Source organism: Lepidochelys olivacea, assembly GCF_965140295.1.
Source record: "Lepidochelys olivacea isolate rLepOli2 genome assembly, chromosome: 2".
Taxonomy (NCBI): domain Eukaryota; kingdom Metazoa; phylum Chordata; order Testudines; family Cheloniidae; genus Lepidochelys; species Lepidochelys olivacea.
In genome coordinates, this window is record NC_140412.1 from 104818106 (window position 1) to 104837868 (window position 19763).

The 19763-nt window shown below is 38.8% G+C and overlaps 1 protein-coding gene across 5 annotated transcripts in view; it reads left to right on the forward strand.

Moving 5' to 3' along the window:
* ATP9B (ATPase phospholipid transporting 9B (putative)) overlaps nt 1-19763 on the forward strand; it is a 295180-nt gene that overhangs the window by 251890 nt on the left and 23527 nt on the right. For all 5 annotated transcript variants that reach the window (XM_084621950.1, XM_084621952.1, XM_084621951.1 and 2 more), the window contains 2 exons: nt 7392-7553; nt 13493-13585. In XM_084621950.1, coding sequence (XP_084478076.1) covers nt 7392-7553; nt 13493-13585 — 255 coding nt within the window. The remainder of the gene's footprint in view (nt 1-7391; nt 7554-13492; nt 13586-19763) is intronic.

The following is a 19763-nucleotide window of genomic DNA, read 5'->3' on the forward strand; positions in this document are numbered from 1 at the left end:
CTGCTTACCCTCATCTACTAGCTATTTATTGGTTATGCTTTTTCCTGCATTGTTATACTCCCAAACATTTAATTCCAACATTTGGAATATTTAAATGTTACATTAAGATATGGTCAGTAATCCATTCAAATGTTAATGTGCAAGAGACCACAAAGTTGCTAAAATTAATTACAAGGATACAAAGCTGACTATTTGAAAAGGAAAATGATATGCCCGTAGTGAAGCAGCTTTTGTGTTTACAAAAGTAAAGCTGTAAAATATGTGACATGTTGTATTGTTTAATTCATTTTTGTGTGTGTGCTTATTGAAGCAAAACTAATTGTGTTGTTTTGTCAATGTATTTGTGAAGAGCAAATTATTCAGTAGCATAAAACCATCGCTTCTATGACCTTCGAGACCCGCAAAGAATAACTACTCCATGCCCTATCTTGAATATTGACTGGCGTTTTCCCAGATGATCAGAATGTCGTTTTAAGTTAATAATTTGATTATATTTAACCATGAATGTTCCTAATTAAAAATCATAAAATACAAATGTCCATCACTAAATCATCATGTGTAAATATAAACAAAGGAATGCAGTCACTGAGTATTTTTCACTGCAAATTGGAATCATTTGAACTGTTGCTGAACAGGTGGGGAGAATTCCCCCAAATCTTTACAGAAAATAACTTGAACGCTTGGAAACACTCAGTAGGAGAGCAATAGTGAAAAAATTCTCCCCCACCTCCATATATTCTCAAAGAATAGTCTTAATTTTAAAATGGTGTGTACATATCCTGTGTATCCTTTGTACATCAGGTTGATTTTGTGTAGATTAAAAGTAACTCTGTTGGCTGCAGTGAAGTTATTCGCAATTTATAGTGATTAAACTGAAAGTGGAGTTTGGTTCATGGGCTATAAAGTACACTGAGCAAATATTTTCTGAAAGATTTAGAGTAGTTACATGCCTCTGTCCGAAGAGGTATTTGAACATGGTTTCATAAAAAGCATATTATCATTTTCTCTTTGCCAAGATGAGGCAACAGTTTAAATCTGAGATATACTGCACACTTTATACAGTATTGGATATGTTTGATTCAGATCACCATCCAAAAGGTTACATGCATAGGTCAACTTTATCTCAATTTACCCAAGCTATCTAACTATATGTTATAGAAAGCCATCTAGATATAATCGGTTGCAAAACCCAAAGCAGTGGGCTATATCCTTGAATCCAACCATGTGTTTCACAGTGCAGAGCCAAAAGGGAGTGGGGAGAAGAAGGGAGACAACCAAGAGAGGGGGAGATAGCTACATGCCATCTTTATGCCCTCAGTCCTGGAGTTGCTTGGTCTGATTCAATGCTTAAAGCAAGTAATAGCAACCTTAGGATATCTCTTTGAGTATGTATACACTTCAAGCTGGGGGTATGATTCCCAGCTCAAGGCAACATACCTGTGCTAGCACTAAAAATAGAGTATAGCTTCTGTGACAGGAGCTATGAGAGGGTCTAGCTGCCCTGAATACATCCTAGGGTCTCTGATGGGTGTGTACTCGGGGCAGCTAGTCCCTCATGCTGCTGTGGCTACGCTTACTTTTAGCACAGTAGCTAGATTACAGCTAATGCGAGTACGTCTCCTCAAACTGGAAATTACATCCTCAGTTCAAAATGTAGATATACCCTACCTTGCACCAAGCTGTAACAGCCCCTGTGGGCCATTCTAGCAATTGGAGAACTCCAAAACACAGCAGTGCTCCAGATATCCCCCTTCCTTGGTTATGTTCCCTATGCCAAGTGTGGCAGCGGGAGGGTTGTCTAGAACTGGATACATCAGCGGGGTATCCAGAAATGAGAACTGACTGAAAAAAATTCAGTATAACAATTTTCTGTTGGATAATGCTGCTTTCTCAAAAAAAAAAAACATTTCATAGGAATGTGTCAATTTGAATAAAATTTCCAGCAGAAAATTTTTGAAATTTGAATCAAAATGGAATATTTCATTTAGACTTTTTTTGTTCTGACTTTTGATTTATTTCTTTAACTTTTAATTTATTTTAATGTTTTATTGTATATGTATTTTATAGTTTAATGTTTTGACATTATCAAAACTAAAAATTTGGATAGTTATTTTGATGTTTCCAAAATGAAATATTTAGCCATTTCCATTCTGCAGTAAATTTTAAAATACTGACTTTTTCTCCCAGTTCAGGACTAAAGGAAAATTCAAAATGTCAGATTTTCCCGCAAAATGGAAACTTGGATTTCTGACCGACTGTACCAAAATACTGCATTTCCAGCTACTCTACATTGCTGGAGTGGTACAAAGGAGTCTTAGGGGTTGGTAGTGTGACAACGTCCTTTTAAAAAAAAAAAAAAAAACTGCATAAGCACAAGTTAAATATCACATCATTAATAAAAACTAATCACTTAAAAATGTGGAGAGGAATAGTTAAGAACAGAACTCCTATGCAACCCCCAGAACTAACAAACAAATGCATTATTCTGATCAGGTTATAAAGGAATGCCGCTGTGTCCCCAGTCTCAGCAGGTAGGGGGTGTTTGGCTAGGCAGCTGAGGAACAGACAACTCCTGAGCTCGTGAGAGGTGAAGGGAAAGACAGGCTCAGTTACTCTGAAGCCTTCCTCCTACCTCTTCTTCCCGGAATTCATATGAAGATTGTGCCTCTGTGAAGATGAGACAGGAAAAGAGATGAGGCTTCTCTGACTCTTCCTCCTACCCAAATGGCTAGGCTTTGCACTTAAAAATCCACTGTTGGGTCTGTGTTTCATTCTCCTGCATATCTTGAACAATGCATATTTCATCTAAAACATCAACCTTAACTCTGACTAATAACATTGTTGACTTGAGGCTTGGGAGTTTTTTTAAAGTATCTTTCTTAACTTGTTAAATACGAAATATTATCAGTTAATATCTGTATTAATTGACATGCATAATTTTGCAGTAAATAATTTGTTACTGCTGTTTCCTAAGAATAAAGTTACAGATGAAGTTTAGTGGGGAAAACATAGAACATTAGTGATTAATAATAAAATTATGTAGGTTGAGTTTTTCAGGCTGATCAGTGTGACAACTGTGTGTACATATACACATTTTATTTCTTTTTCAAAAGGCTATTTATATTTTGAGATTGATGAAAGAATAGTATTTATTTTAGGTTAGAGTTAAGATAGCTGTGTTATAAAATATGCATTTTATTACTCAATTAGAATAATGTTTGGTTGTATATGCAATGTAAGATTTATGATGTCCTTAACCATTCATTTTTTTATCTTTAATAAATACTAGGGTTTTGTGACAGATGTGATAGGTAACTACATTGTTCTCATTTAGCAACCTTATCTATTTTTATGGAGTTTTCTAGAAACTTCCAGTTTAGTTTTACATCTTTCATTTTGTGCTTTTGTTAGGCAAATGATACAATATTTAAGTAGACAGGATGGCTAGGTTGCCAAATTATTAAATGAAAGGAATGTGCAGTGTTGTGCAAGCTACTAATGGCTCTTGTGGAGCCCTGCCTCATTTTGTATGTACCTCACAAGATATGCACATTCACTAAGTCAGCCACACAGTCATGCATAGTACAGTCTGCCTTCATTCCTCATGTTGGTAAAAATACTAAACGTCCTACTAAATAAAATGCCAACTTAAAGTGCAGGTTTCTTTGTAATGCAGTTAATGCATAACCTATTAGCCCATTCTGCTTGCTGACCAAGTCGTTGTATGTTGCATTGCACACAGTGTAGTGCTTTTTTCTTATGAAAAAATCTCAAAGCAGTTAAAACACTACAAAAGGAGGAAAACATAATTAGTCTGGTTTTGCTGTTCTAGCTAAGTACAACTGTTATAAGAGTAACTGTTATAAGGGTCCTAGATATGGGTCTACCTCCTCAGAGATTAGGTTGCGGGCAACTTTTTTTGTAAAGCTTTGGCATATCTGTTCCTTAGTTATCCCATTCCAAAATGCCAAGGAAAGTATTTGGTTTTGCCTTAAAAGCACTTGGTAAAATCACTTTTATTGCTTGTCCTTAAGGTTGGGCAGCCACTTGATGCTGCTTTAGGTATTATTTCGCTACTGATGGAGAGGGACAGTATCCACGGCCAGAGAGACTATTTTAGGTGGAACAGTAACCACTGGTAGCAAATTAACACATCTGAATTCACATGACTGTTATGACTACATAGATTAGTGGATCAGCTTAATTTTGGAATGAATACATAAAAAAAGAAAAAAGTAATACCTGTTTCTGATGCTCATTCCCAATTGCCAGGAAGGGATAGGGAAAGAGACATTCTGCTACCTTGGTGGCAACAGCGGTCCCCAGCAGCTCCTCTCCATCATGTTCCATTGCTGAAGCTTCATTCACTTTGTGCTCTAAGGCTTTCCCTGGTATTTATACCCCAAAATACATCATGCTTCAGAAACTACAGAGCAAGTGAATTTTACTGTTAGAGTTTCAGAAGAGTGATGCAGAGCAAAGGGAATAGAGTTGCAGTAGTAAACTCCAGAAGAGTGGCAACAGAGTCCACCTGCCCCAAAGAAAGGGGATACTTTGGTAAGGCCTTTCCTCTTGCCCCTCCACTGGTATTCACCACATAAGTAGTATTTGCACAAATACCCAGTTTGGGTATTCATGCCAATTCTACTATTAATACTTCTTTATATATCTCCCCCTCCTCCCCCCCACTTTGCAGCTGGTCATTATATTTTTAGCACTGAAATGTCTTTTAACCAAAAGTATTCTGCCTTCAAAAATACATACATTAAACCAATGTTTAGTTGAAAAAGTAAAACCAAGTATATCATTCAAATCTAATTTTCCTAAAAGTCAAAAGTATATGAAATAAGGAATGTAACTTAAATATTGTTTGTTTTTATTTTTCGTCACTTTTAATATGTTCTTATTGCTATGACAGAAAATATGGGAACCCCGTGGTACCCAAAATAAGAACCCCAAATTCTCATAGTTGTTAGCCAAAATATAGTATGTATATTTGCTAAATATGCTATGTATATACATCTGTAACATATGCTAACACCCGAATTTTTAAAAATAGGAGCCTAAAGTTAGGATATTAATTTAGTGTCCTGATTTTTAAAAGTCATGAAAACCAAGCAGCTTCTATTGATGTCAAAAGCAAATGCAAGTGGTCAGCATGTTTGAAAATCAGACCACTTATTTAGGTACAGAAACATTAATTTAGGAGCCCAAGATTAGACTCCTATTTTTAAAAATCTTAGCATAAGCGAATAAAGTGTCTGCTTTATATTTAAAAAGTAGAGAGTTTGTGTCCTTTTAAGGTTGAACTATTAACATTTATATTCATTTTTAACTTGAGAGAGAGTATATTTATTCTTACCACTTTTTCTAAAGAAAAAAATTATCTGATCCAAAACATTTGATGTGCCAAACCTCAGATTAACGCTAAATAGAAAAGAGCAGTTCAGCTTTATAATGATATAAATATAAAATCAAGCATATTAAAGAGGTTAAAATCTTCAAATGGTAAAGTTAAACATAATACAACTAAGACTAACTCTAATTAAAATAATTTGTAGCCTGCGGTGTGTGGTTTTTGTTTTCGGTCTTTTTAGTGACTATGCTGCCCACACTGTCCTATTTAGTAAAATTTCTTTCCCTGTATAAGCATTCTTCTCTGCTTTGAATCCCTTTTTACAGCTAATCCACACTTTTGCTGGTCATTTTGTACAGCAATCCTTAACTCTTCAGAAAGAGCTTGACACTTTTTCCCCAAGGACCCCCAAGCTACCTATGACTGAAACCCAAGTACAGAGTTGGAGCAAACAGGAAGATAAGAGTGAGGTTAAGCCATCCTTTGATGGAAATTGGCCCTTTAGTACCAAGTTCAGGCATGAAGAAATCTTGCAGGAGGACAGCCTATTTTCGCATGCACAGAACAATATTTGGGGAATCAATTTAGGAATGTTAGAGAACTCTGGGTATGTGAAGCTAGGACTTAACAATATCATTCTTGATACTGTCAGGGTCCTGTTGGTCAAACACATGTTTTAACTGGCTGGTACCAATGTAAAGTTAATATGATTGTCTTAAACTGAAGCCTTTCAACCACACAGTTGACTCTTGTGCCTTATTATCCAGCTAGATTACAGTACCACTAGTGATCAATTCTGAACAAACTTCATAGAGTTGTAGCCCAGGTATAATCTAAAATGACTGTGTTACAAACTACTAACTCAAATGGTCTGTGAAGCCAAGCATGAACTAAATAATAAACACATGTGAGTCACCAAATATAGAACGCTTAAGTCCTAGCTGCAAAGGGACACAAATGAGATGATAGGGTATTAGCAGAAAGATGCAATTTACAGGTCAGAATGTAATAGTAACCTTTCACTGTGAAAATTGAAAATTAACCTTGGGAGTATTGGATCATTTGCAGCTTGTGTGGTAGTTTTATTGTAGAAGAAAATCTTTAATAGACTTTCACTGTGATTTTGGAACTAAAAATGTTGTTTTTAAAATGTTCTTATTCTCTTCCAGTAACTATCTCTTTTCAATATTTTCATTTATTGGTGCTACAGTGAATTTACAGGCACTGACAATATCCTGTATTAGTTTGTTAGAGCACTCAGGCCACCTCCTTCTAATTTAACTTCCCATAAGGGGCTACATAAAGTGATCTACTCACCTTGGGGCAGATTCTCAGCTGACATCAATTGTCATGACTCCACTGAAGTCAATGGAGTACATTTTATAAGAAAAGTAATCAGCTTATACGTTTAAGTGACTACAGTATGCTGAAAAACATTAAGTTACAAGTTACAAGCTTTTTGTTGTCTGTTTAAAAATTGTAATAAGTAAACATCTATGAAACTACAAAGTTACAAAAAATGCCTAACGCTGAATTACTCCCATTACTTTGTATTCATTGGTTTTTTATTAATGTTTTTATGAACATTGTAGAAAGCAGATTTATTATTGTATTATGTTTTGCATACACCCTTTGATATGTCCTCTGTTAACTCTAAATGAACATATTCCTTTAGAAAAAACAACCCATTTTAGTACTAGAACTGTTACAGGAAAATATTTCTGCACGGTACACTCTAATGATGGTACAACCTCTCTTCAGTAAATAACTTTCTGTGCGTGAGAAATAAACCCAAATAAACCTGTTTATGTGCTTTATAGTGAGTTTATAAAAATACATGTACCCTTATTGTTATATTTTCATCTTATACAAAAATATTTCCATGTTTAAATTCCCTTCCACTGTACATGAGGTTTGTTTTTCTTAGTGGCTTAGGAAGAGTCCTGACCTTTAAGCTGAAGTCAGTTGTTTGGCTTTAGTGTAGTTTACACAAGGGTATAATTGACCTTTAACACTTCAACATGCTTTTCTTTAGGTAGCTCTGGTACAATGGACAGAGAGTGTTGGTCTTACTCTGGTTAACAGGGATCTGACCTCAATGCAACTGAAGACTCCAGGAGGACAGATTCTGACATATTATATTCTGCAAGTTTTCCCCTTCACATCTGAGAGCAAACGCATGGGAATCATAGTCCGGGTAAATGTTTTAAATATTCTTTAAATTGTTTGTTGTTACTAAGAGCTTTTTTTTTTTACAGTGTACCTGTTTACTCAATATAACATTTCAAAGTATGGATAGTTCACATATTTTTCAAACGTTTCAAACATAAAACTTGGAAGGTTTGTAAATAACACTCGTTTGTCAACAAAATATTCAACAAGATACTGTAAAAAAATTAAGACAGTCTCTGCTGCAAGGTGCTCCATTTAGGTGGAACTCTCCAACAACATGGGGCCAAATTGACTTCAATACTTCATGTATAGAGCAGCTTCCACAATCACAACCTAAAAACTCCAGTTTTAATTTCCCCATTGTACCTATTATAGTTCTGTTAAAGTTCCAAGACTTAAGAGTAATATTCAAGTACCAAATGTACTTTAATATACAGGGGCAAGTTAGTGACTGACAGTGGCTGAGACACAAGGGCGCAGATCCACAAAGGTTCTTAGGTGCCGAAGGGTATGTCTACACTGCAATTAAAAACCCAGGGCTGGCCTGTGCCAGCTGACTCAGTCTCCCAGGGTTCAGGCTGTGGGGTTCTTTAATTGCAATGTAGATTTACAGGCTCGGGTGCAGCCCAAGCTCTGGGACCCTCCCATCTCACGGGGTCGCAGAGCCTGGCTCCATTCCAAGCCCAGAAGTCTACACTGCAGTTAAACAGGCCCCTAAGCTTGAACCCCACAAGCCCGAGTCAGCTGGCACAGGCCAACCATGTGCCTAACTGCAGTGTAAACATTCCCTAAGTCTGAGGTTTAGGCACACATGTCCTAGTTTTAGTCTTCACTGTGATCCTTATAACTCCTAACTCTGTAGGTACCTAAGTTTTCAGGGTACAAAATCTCTAAACACCTAATATTTTTACATCTGGGCATGCACACTGCTGCCCCACTCTAGACATTTATCTCTTTCCTACTCCCCAGAGTGGTCCACAAACCAGGGGAAGATGGGCATTCACCCGCCTATCTTATGTACAGGGTCCAATCAGGTAGGCTTGCTCAGAGGCCGCCTACTAGAGTAGGTCTTACTCAAAATCTGGCTGGTGGTGCCTACCTTATAACGTATAGCCCAGTGGTTAGAGCAATTGCCTGGGATATGGAAGACTCAGTTTCAGTTCCCCTCTGCCTGAGGGGATCAAATGATGTGAACAGGGGTTTCCTATTCTTCAGGAGAATGGTCTAACAAGTGAGCTATGGGATATTCTGATGTAGGACTCCTTCAGTCTCTCCTGTTGAAGCTGTTCCATTTTCAGGTGTTGTGGATTGCAGTGTTGTTCCTGTGATTTTTTCTAGGCACCTAAAAGGTAGGCATTGCAGCACTCAGCATTGCAATACCTAGGTCCCTTTGTGGATCCAGACCAAAGTGCTAGAAATAGAGGTTCCTAAGGGAAATGTTGAAACAACCTCAACCACAGCAGCCAAAAATACTCCATAATAATACAAGGAAGAATAAATTGAATTAGGATTGTTTTTGTAAAATGTAGGTGGAAATACTTTAACAAAAGGACTGACCTCAGAAGCTAGCAATTCTGTTGTCTATTTTTGATTTTCAGAACTTGGTTGTAAAATAAAGTGTATTTTACAAAAAGTTTAGCAATATTTTATGGTCATAAAGTTTAAGTGGTAATTATATTACCAGTCACTTCTGGGGAAGTGCATCTGCACAAAAATATCTTTAGACTTTATTAAGAAAGTGATTTGTAAATTGTGGAATAACGATTTGAGCGATATTATGTGACTTTGTATTACTATATCATTGTATCAAATTATGTTTCATTAAAATACAATGCAACTTCTTAAAGAAGTATACAATATCTCCAGCCTTCCTATTTCTATTGTCTAACTGGATTGTAAGCATTTCTGGATGGGAATATTGTCCTCTTTCCATTTTCAAATCACCTAGCCTACATTTTATACTATACAAATAATAATGTATAATTAGGGCTTCTGGTTTTTCTTTTCTTTAGGGCTTCATTTATTTTTAGCAGTATTGGAGTTTCATAGAATCATAGAATATCAGGGTTGGAAGGGACCTCAGGAGGTCATCTAGTCCAACCCCTGCTCAAAGCAGGACCGATCCCCAATTAAATCATCCCAGATAGGTCAAGCCTGACCTTAAAAACTTTTAAGGAAAGAGATTCCACCACCTCCCTAGGTAACGCATTCCAGTGTTTCACCACCCTCCTAGTGAAAAAGTTTTTCCTAATATCCAACCTAAATCTCCCCCATTGCAACTTGAGACCATTACTCCTTGTTCTGTCATCTGCTACCACTGAGAACAGTCTAGAGCCATCCTCTTTGGAACCCCCTTTCAGGTAGTTGAATGCAGCTATCAAATCCCCCCTCATTCTTCTCTTCCGTAGACTAAATAAACATCCCCAGTTCCCTCAGCCTCTCCTCATAACTCATGTGTTCCAGTCCCCTAATCATTTTTGTTGCCCTCCCCTGGACTCTTTCCAATTTTTCCACATCCTTCTTGTAGTGCGGGGCCCAAAACTAGACACAGTACTCCAGATGAGGCCTCACCAATGTCGAATAGAGGGGAACGATCACATCCCTCGATCTGCTGGCAATGCCCCTACTTATACATCCCAAAATGCCATTGGCCTTCTTGGCAACAAGGGCACACTGTTGACTCATATCCAGGTTCTCATCCACTGTAGCCCCTAGGTCCTTTTCTGCAGAACTGCTGCCTAGCCATTTGGTCCTTAGTCTGTAGCGGTGCATTGGATTCTTCCGTCCGAAGTGCAGGACTCTGCACTTGTCCTTGTTGAACCTCATCATATTTCTTTTGGCCCAATCCTCTAATTTGTCTAGGTCCCTCTGTATCCTATCCCTACCCTTCAGCATATTTACCTCTCCTCCCAGTTTAGTGTCATCTGCAAACTTGCTAAGGGTGCAATCCACACCATACTCCAGATCATTTATGAAGATATTGAACAAAACCGGCCCCAGGACCGACCCTTGGGGCACTCCACTTGATACCAGCTGCCAACTAGACATGGACCCATTGATCACTACCCATTGAGCCCGACAATCTAGCCAGCTTTCTATCCACCTTATAGTCCATTCATCCAGCCCATACTTCTTTAACTTGCTGGCAAGAATGCTGTGGGAGACCGTGTCAAAAGCTTTGCTAAAGTCAAGGAACAACACGTCCACCACTTTCCCTTCATCCACAGAGCCAGTTATCTCATCATAGAAGGCAATTAGGTTAGTCAGACATGGCTTGCCCATGCTGACTGTTCCTGATCACTTTCCTCTCCTCTAAGTGCTTCAGAATTGATTCCTTGAGGACCTGCTCCATGATTTTTCCAGGGACTGAGGTGAGGCTGACTGGCCTGTAGTTCCCAGGATCCTCCTTCTTCCCTTTTTTAAAGATGGGCACTACATTAGCCTTTTTCAGTCGTCCGGGACTTCCCCGGATCACCGTGAGTTTTCAAAGATAATGGCCAATGGCTCTGCAATCACATCCGCCAACTCCTTTATCACTCTCGGATGCAACGCATCCGGCCCCATGGACTTGTGCACGTCCAGCTTTTCTAAATAGTCCCGAACCACACTTCTTTCTCCACAGAGGGCTGGTCACCTCCTCCCCATGCTGTGCTGCCCAGTGCAGCAGTCTGGGAGCTGACCTTGTTCGTGAAGAAAAGGCAAAAAAAGCACTGAGTACATTAGCTTTTTCCATATCCTCTGTCACTAGGTTGCCTCCCTCATTCAGTAAGGGGCCCACACTTTCCTTGACTACCTTCTTGTTGCTAACATACCTGAAGAAATCCTTCTTGTTACTCTTAACATCTCTTGCTATCTGCAACTCCAGGTGTGATTTGGCCTTCCTGATTTCACTCCTGCATGCCCGAGCAATATTTTTATACTCATCCCTGGTCATTTGTCCAATCTTCCACTTCTTGTAAGCTTCTTTTTTGTATTTAAGATCAGCAAGGATTTCACTGTTAAGCCAAGCTGGTCGCCTCCCGTATTTACTATTCTTTCTACACATCGGATGGTTTGTCCCTGTAACCTCAATAAGGATTCTTTAAAATACAGCCAGCTCTCCTGGACTCCTTCCCCCCTCATGTTATTCTCCCAGGAGATCTTGCCCATCAGTTCCCTGAGGGAGTCAAAGTCCGCTTTTCTGAAGTCTAGGGTCCATATTCTGATGCTTTCCTTTCTTTCTTGTGTCAGGATCCTGAACTCGACCATCTCATGGTCACTGCCTCTCAGGTTCCCATCCACTTTTGCTTCCCCTACTAATTCTTCCTGGTTTGTGAGCAGCAGGTCAAGCAGAGCTCTGCCCCTAGTTGGTTCCTCCAGTACTTGCACCAGGAAATTGTCCCCTACATTTTCCAAAATCTTCCTAGATTGTCTGTGCACTGCTGTATTGCTCTCCCAGAAGATATCAGGGTGATTGAAGTCTCCCATGAGAACCAGGGCGTACGATCTAGTAACTTCTGCGAGTTGCCAGAAGAAAGCCTCGTCCTCCTCATCCCCCTGGTCCGGTGGTCTATAGTTGACTCCCACCACGACATCACCCTTGTTGCTCAGACTTCTAAACTTAATCCAGAGACTCTCAGGTTTTTCTGCAGTTTCATTCTTGAGCTCTGAGCAGTCATAGTGCTCTCTTACATAGAGTGCAACTCCCCCACCTTTTCTGCCCTGCCTGTCCTTCCTGAACATCTTAAATCCATCCATGACAGTATTCCAGTCATGTGAGTTTTATATAGGTGTCCAAAATTCAGGGCTTTTTCATAGTATGAAAAAGTGATGAGTAATGTATGTTTTATACATTACTCGTTATGGTAGTATACTCTGAGTATCTCTTCGTAATGTTCCTTGGTGCACTTTAACATAGTGCTGTTTCAAACAGCACTACGTTTAAGCACACAAGGGAACCTTTAGTGCACACTAGCACAGGCCACACAGGCCAGTCAATGTGCAGCATGTTTGTGTGTTTTATAAATCACACCCCTGTTACTGGGGTCCATGTTACTGCTCCATGCAGATAGGCCTTTAGATACAAATAACCATTTCCAGTGTTTTTCCAGTGTTTATTGGATGAACACCAATTTTATTTATTTTATTTTATTTTTTAATTGGGAGTGTTTTGTCAGTGTTATCAGTTAAAACCTAAAATCAGCAGCCCTACGTATGATCTTAATGGGAAGACTTATGTATCTGTGGGAAAGGTGTCAGCTTTAATACAGAAATGTATTTGTGCTGTATATCACAAAAGAGGAAGAACCTTCCAGTAGTTAGAACAGAGTCTAGGAGTTAAGAAATCCAGGCTTTATTTTCAACTCTGCCACTGATGCACTTTGTGATCTTGGGCAAATCATTTAGGTCCACTATTCAAAAGTGACCCCTGTAATTTTGCCTCCGTTTTTAGAGCAACCAAATTTTAGCTATTTAAGGACTAATTTCCAAAAATGCCGAGCACCTGTATCGTGCATTGACTTCATTTGGAATTGTAAGTGTTCAGCACCTCTGTAAATCAGACCTTAGATATGTAAAGTTGGGCTCCCAAAAACTGAGATCCCCAAAATTATAGATCATTTTTTGAAAATTTGGGACATTACCTCTCTTCCTCAGTTTCTCTCAATGTATAAAATGTGGTGCAGTCAGTTTACCCTATCAGTTTGTGGATTTTAGTTGTGAATATGCCCCAAAAGGCTAAGATGTGCACATTTTATGGATAAAATTAATTAAATTGGTAATAAAACTTGCTGACCTTTTTGTAAAGTGCTTTGAGAACTTGTATGAAAGGTGCTATGTATATGTTAAAGGGTGATGGTCACTGCTATTGGCTATTTCAAATTTATTTACTGTATCAGAGTATAAGAAGATTGTTTTGTAGTTATGGTCATTTTGATTAAACAATGTGGACAAAATATTTCTTCTGCTGTTTTTCTAAAATTGCAGGATGAATCTACTGGGGAAATCACCTTTTATATGAAAGGGGCAGATGTCGCAATGTCCACCATTGTACAGTACAATGACTGGTTAGAAGAAGAGGTAAGAAATATCATGAAAATTGAGTAGAACAGAGCAGAAAATTAAGTAGAAGGGACTGAGTACTTTATTTTGTCATGGGAAAATATTTTGTAGCTGAAATTTGCAAAGAACAGAAGGAGAAACCACAATGTCTTCTTTACCACAGATGTTGTTGGAATAAGTTCAGAAATGGAAATCTTGAATCAAAGCAGTAATGGATTGTGAAATACAATTAAGTGGATCATGAATAGGTTTTAAGGATTTGCAATTGTTTCCAAATTTTGTATAACCAAGAAAGGAAAGCAGAGGTAACAGTTTTACTGAACAACATAGCAACCTAAGACTAGGGATATATTTGTTATGTTGAATGTCCCTTCCAAAACAAATGTACACATAAAACACAAATACTTTTGAGAAGTATTCTATATATAGCACCTATTAGTCTCTTTACTGTTACAATTGGCTGGGAATCCTGAAATATCTTCATGGATGTAGCCAAAATTAAATAAATTTGCTTAACCAAGTGTGTATAAACATAATTTGATAGTAATATAAGCTCCATATATATATTTATTTGCACAGATTACGTTTCAAAACTGCTTATATATTTTCCACTGTGTTGCTGTAATAGGCACCAGTAATCACCCTAATCTGACCCTGCATACAGACGATATGGTAATACAATGATCACACCATGTATGTTCATAATGGTATTGGCAATATGAATCAATATCTGCTTCAGGGTGGTTTGATTTAATCAGGGACATGAATAAATTAAACTCCCTGAAGACCTAGCAAAATGTCATAAAAATTACTTTTGGCGGTAATGATACACAATTAATTGTAAAATACTTGTTTAATTTATTTAACATTATGAGGTCCAGTCAATAAGTGTTTTGCATCAGACAGGCAGCATCAGGCCTGTTTTTCATTAAGACAGTTGTTTTATGCTTTTTTTTTTTAAGACTACTTTTAGGGTGTAGTCTTTTGATCAGCAAGAAATTCATTTGCTACAAAGAAGTTTCCTTGACAGTCATTGCTTGGCTCTATTGCATATGCTTTAACCATCTAAAAGATTAGTATAACCAATTCTAAAACTTCAGTCAAAAGGAAGTCTCCTTATTTAAAAGATTAGTAGGAATCCAAGTAACCTAACTAACAGTAGCATACTGTGTTGTCATATAGGAGAACCAAAGTGAAGGTTTTTTTTCTGATTCAGTCTCTAGCTATTCCAGATAAGTAACTACGGGAAGAAATTCATGACTGTTAAAGATGGGGGGAAACTATAAGTCCATTTACTATAGTACATCTTGCTAGAGCAAGATTGTGCTTTAGAATATATTCTTCAGTACTTTCTTCTATCCAATTTCACATATCTCTCTGCAGTCACAGGCACTGGCTTTCCAAAGTGCCGGGAGGTGCTTGACCCCCAGCTCTGCTCCAGGCCCTGCCCCCACTCCACCCCTTCCCCCAAGGCCTTACCCTCGCCCCACCTCTTCCTGCCCCAGCACCACTCCCACCCTCCCTCTTCCCACCCAGTTCTGCCCGCTCTCCCAAGCACATCTCATCCTCGCTTCTCCTCTGCAGCCTCCTGCACACTGCGAAACAGCTGATTGGGGAGGATGGGGGAAGCGCTGATCTGCGGGGCCCACCAGTGGGCAGGAGGTGCTGTCGGGGAGAGCAGATGGGGGGCTGCCAGTGGGTGTTCAGCACCCACCATTTTTTCCCTGTGGGTGCTCCAGCCCCAAAGCACCCAGGGAGTAGGTGCCTATGTCTGCAGTACTCTGGAAGCATTCAGCTCTTCATATGGCTCAGTAGCAGCAGGTGATCCTGTTGCTAAGTAAGGATCATGCATTGATGGTTCCGATCAGCTCTGGCGTTAGGGAAAATGGCACCCTGGGCGAACTTGTATTTCTTCTTCCCTGCCCCCACCACCTCGGCACCCTGGGCTTCCCCCTGCCCATCACCTCTGGGCCGCGCTGCCTCCCCCAGTGTTTAATTTGTATTGAAAGAGGTGCCAGAGCTCAGCCCTGGCACAAATTAAGCACTGGCAGGGCAGCCTGATACTGGCAGGTGCTGGCCGAGCGCCCAGCTCTGAAGGCAATGCCCTCACCAGCAGCAGCGCAGAAGGAAGGGTGGCATAATATATGGTGTACTACCACCCTTCCTTCTGCGCTGCTGCTGTGGCTTGTGGAGCCTGGTGCTCGGCATGTGGCTCAAGGTGGCTTCGTGCTGTCACACGGGGCTGCATCTTGCCAGAGCCCACAGCCCTCTGGCCACTCCTAGCTCACTGAGGCACTATTTCAGATTTTGTGGGGGGTGGGAGGAAACTTTAACTGGGATTCCAGGGACTACTTAGACACTGAAAACTCTGGGGGTTTTTGCAGATGATAACAGGAATAAGCTTACAGGAGCGCTGTATCTAATGGTTATATAAAGAAAGAAAAAATATATGTATTAATGCCAATTAAAGCCACGTTTAAAGTTGATATGTAAATTTAGAACAATCAGGAGATAATACAGCAGGATATTCCCAATCCCAAACCTTGAGGTATTTGTTCTGGAGCTTTAACACAGATATCAGAAACACATATTTGATAATTTGTACACTATCTTCAGTAAATAAAAATAAATAAAATCTGCTTACTTTCTCTAACAGACACACACTCTGTGTTACTGTCATTATCTACTGTATTTTAATCAATTGTCTTTCACTCCACTAAAAACGTACTTAATTTTAACATATGTGATTAAGATTTTTTTCTCTTTTATTAGGAAAGGGAATTTATTTTGGCATTTATGTTTACCAATCACAATCATGTACATGACTCACTAACATTTGACTCCATCATTGCTATTGGTATCTTAGCTGGAACTGCATTTATTTTCATGCAAATTTTAAGTTATTTTACAGATACAACTAAAAATACAATTTGAAAATAAGCGACCGTCATCTGCCCGGTGTCTAAAGTTATATGTTAGCTAATGTTTTTTAAACTGGCACTGCTAAGGTTAGTACACAGTAAAGTTACATTCTAGAAGGATAGTATTATTCGATTGCACCACTTTAAATAATGACTGACAAAGCACAATACGATAATAAAAGTAATAATGATAATTACTCCAGCCAGGACAGGTTAGGCATTTTAGAACTCACTACTCAAAGAAATAAATGTTAGCATAAGAGAGAAATAAAATTATGAAATGCACAGACCAGTCAAAAAACTAAAATAACAGCACTTTGAAAGAATAAAATTACAGAGAAATATGTGCATTGCAGGATTACCAAGGAGAAACAACAATAATAATAATTAATAATACAAATATGTGTTGGGGGGTGAGTGTGAAAGAGACACTGTGTGTGCACGTGTGTGAGAGAGAGAGACTGTGTGCTTTCGCCCCGTTTGCCTGGCCATATCAAAGGCCAGTCCTGGTTCCGATGAATCCCATCTAGTACTTTCCACCTGCAATTTGGTGACTGACCCTAAACCCTCATGAGTGGAATTAAGAGAAGATAGAAGAAAGTTGGTAGCTGGGCTGAGGGGAAAAAAGCATATACATTTTCAGCTCCTAGTTACATTTTGGAGGTAAAGCTATAAATCAGTGAAAATTCCATCTTAACCATAATTTTACCTTCCCCTAGATTCTCTCTGCCTGTGTAATATGATCTTCTACCAATGCATGGAGTAAGGAAATTTCATTTCAGTTTCTATCACTTATAACTGTGATAGGATCATTAGCTCCAGAGAAATCCAGATCTGTTCTTGCGTAAAGTAAGGAGAAACACCTCTGTGGTGCAGAGCAAAGTTTTGAGCTAATATTTTTTTAACTTGAATTTTGATTTTAGCATTTGAAAATCTGTGCTGCAATCTCTGCCTAGCTGAGGGGGCAATTTTCATTTTTTTTCTTTACCCTGCCCCAACCAGAGTCATTTGCAAGAGGACAGTCCATCGTCGAAGTATTTCCACCACGAGGACAGGCAGAGGGAATGCCCCGTGAGCTTATGTTCTGTATTTGTGGGCCTCCCATTTGTCTCTTAACAGCTAGATGGGTCAAACCCTTATCTAAGAAGATTTTCACACAGGCTCTCTTACCCCGGGAATTACGTATATATTGTGTTTGCAGTCATTGTTTTCTCTGCCTGAAAGAGTAGAGGCACATGGTAGCCCTACATCACAAAAGTGAGACTACTGGAATTCTCCTAGTTGTGGGTCCATGTGACTTTGGACAACCAGATTCAGGACACTGTCCCCTATAGTCAGTCTCCTTGGAGCCATTGCAGGATTGTCCCAGGGAAATGGGCTTTAAGGTGGAAGTACATATTTTATTGCTTTGTCCAGTCTATAATAGAAATGCTAAATGATGCAGATTCTGTCACATACGTTGAGAGATTATTCCATAGCCCAAGACTAGCCAGCGTGAGTGTGAACAGGTGTCTCAATGGTCCTCCAGCGCCTCTAGCTGTTGTGCTATGAAGAAAACCTTGTAAAAGTATCCCGAGTGTTATGGATGACAAATGGTAGTCTTAGTTTGCAGAGGATCTGAAACAAAAGCTCTGAGTTGTAAATTGCCCCATGCATTCCAATAGGTGCTAACTCAAATGCAAATCATGATACTTTAAAATGTCAGCATTGTTAACTGTTTCATTGACCATCAAAGCATGTAAGAAAATAGGAAATATATTAAAGATCTACACAATCTACTCCATTTTAGTTAAGCCTTTAACAACACATGAGAGTTGAAGGAGGCATAATTGGTTTCAGTTTTCTGAAGGGGGACTTAACTATCAAAAGAATGGGGAAAACTAGCCTAAAATACCATGCTGCCAGATAGATTTTCCTTATATTCAGATTACATTTTAAAAAAATTAATCCTATTACTTCTAGTTATATCCCTTCATACCGCATAAAATAATCTCTCCCTACTTGGTGTTTGCATGCTTCACAACTGTTATTGTTACCCACCTCCTACCCTTTAATATTGATCTATCCAAGTATACATTTTTAGCCCTTTACATTAGCCTATTTTGCAATCATGCAATTGCAAACATATTTAATTTGCTGTCCATTTTTACTCCTTAGTCTCCTTCTGAATTACTACTTCCCATGTTACTCATTACCACTGAATATCTGCATTGTGGATGATTTTTCTCTATATGTCCATTAGCTTATATTTTTCACAGATTATCACGTTTATTAAGTTCTGCTGTTTCTAAGATTTCTGGGTATATTCTGGGTATATTTGTATTATTTCAGAGTTTTTTTTCTGTTTTACAACTCCTCTGTTTATTATCTGTTTGCTGTGTATTCCTTAATAAATCATGAATATAAATTTGAAATAGTACTTATTCTAACACAGATTTATGCACAACTCACTAGGCACCTTCCTCCAGTTCAGTACTTTACCACTTAGATCACAGCCTCTTAGCCAATTTTCAGTGTCTACTATAGCATTTTTATCAAAGCCGATTTGAATTATCTTTTCAACTAAGATTTCATGAGCCGTAGTATCAGATGCTATTCTCAATGTGTGGTTCTCCGCAAGGATCCAAATTACTTATTTGTCTCAGCTTGGCTAAGGAAAAGGTATGTTTGAGATAAAGGAGTTATCAGGCTGGGTTAAAACCACTATGCTGCATGCACAAAAGAAACCAATCTTACTATGAAGCCTGGGCAGCTACAGGGCTTGTTATGGAGCTAGAGAGATTACCCTACCTGTAATTCTGTACTCAGCCTTGTGGCTTTCTGCAGGGTGGCACAGATGACAGTCTGAACTTTAGCTCTCTTGGCATGTAGATGGATGCCTTATGTGCAGTAAAGGGAAGATTAGTGATTCCTTTATCTTTATTTATGACACCAGATTCAGTCTTCTAAAGGCAGTAGCTTCATTCAAACCATGGCTCTTCCACCTCCCAGTAAATCTTAACTCTTGTCCTGAATACCTTTCCTTGCTCATTGCACTTTCTGTGATTAGTTCATTTTTTAGTTGATTTTGAAGTTTGTACTGCTTAAGAAGTTTCTCAGACTGGATTGCTTAGCCAAAATGTATTATCACACATTTAATTGAATTTTCCTTTCTCCATATACTAGTTGGAGATCATTTTACCTAGTGTCCAGACTAATTTAGGAGGGACTGGAAAACCAAATTAGCTGTTTTGGAGATCACAGAAATGTAGGGCTGGAGGGGACCTTGAAAGGTC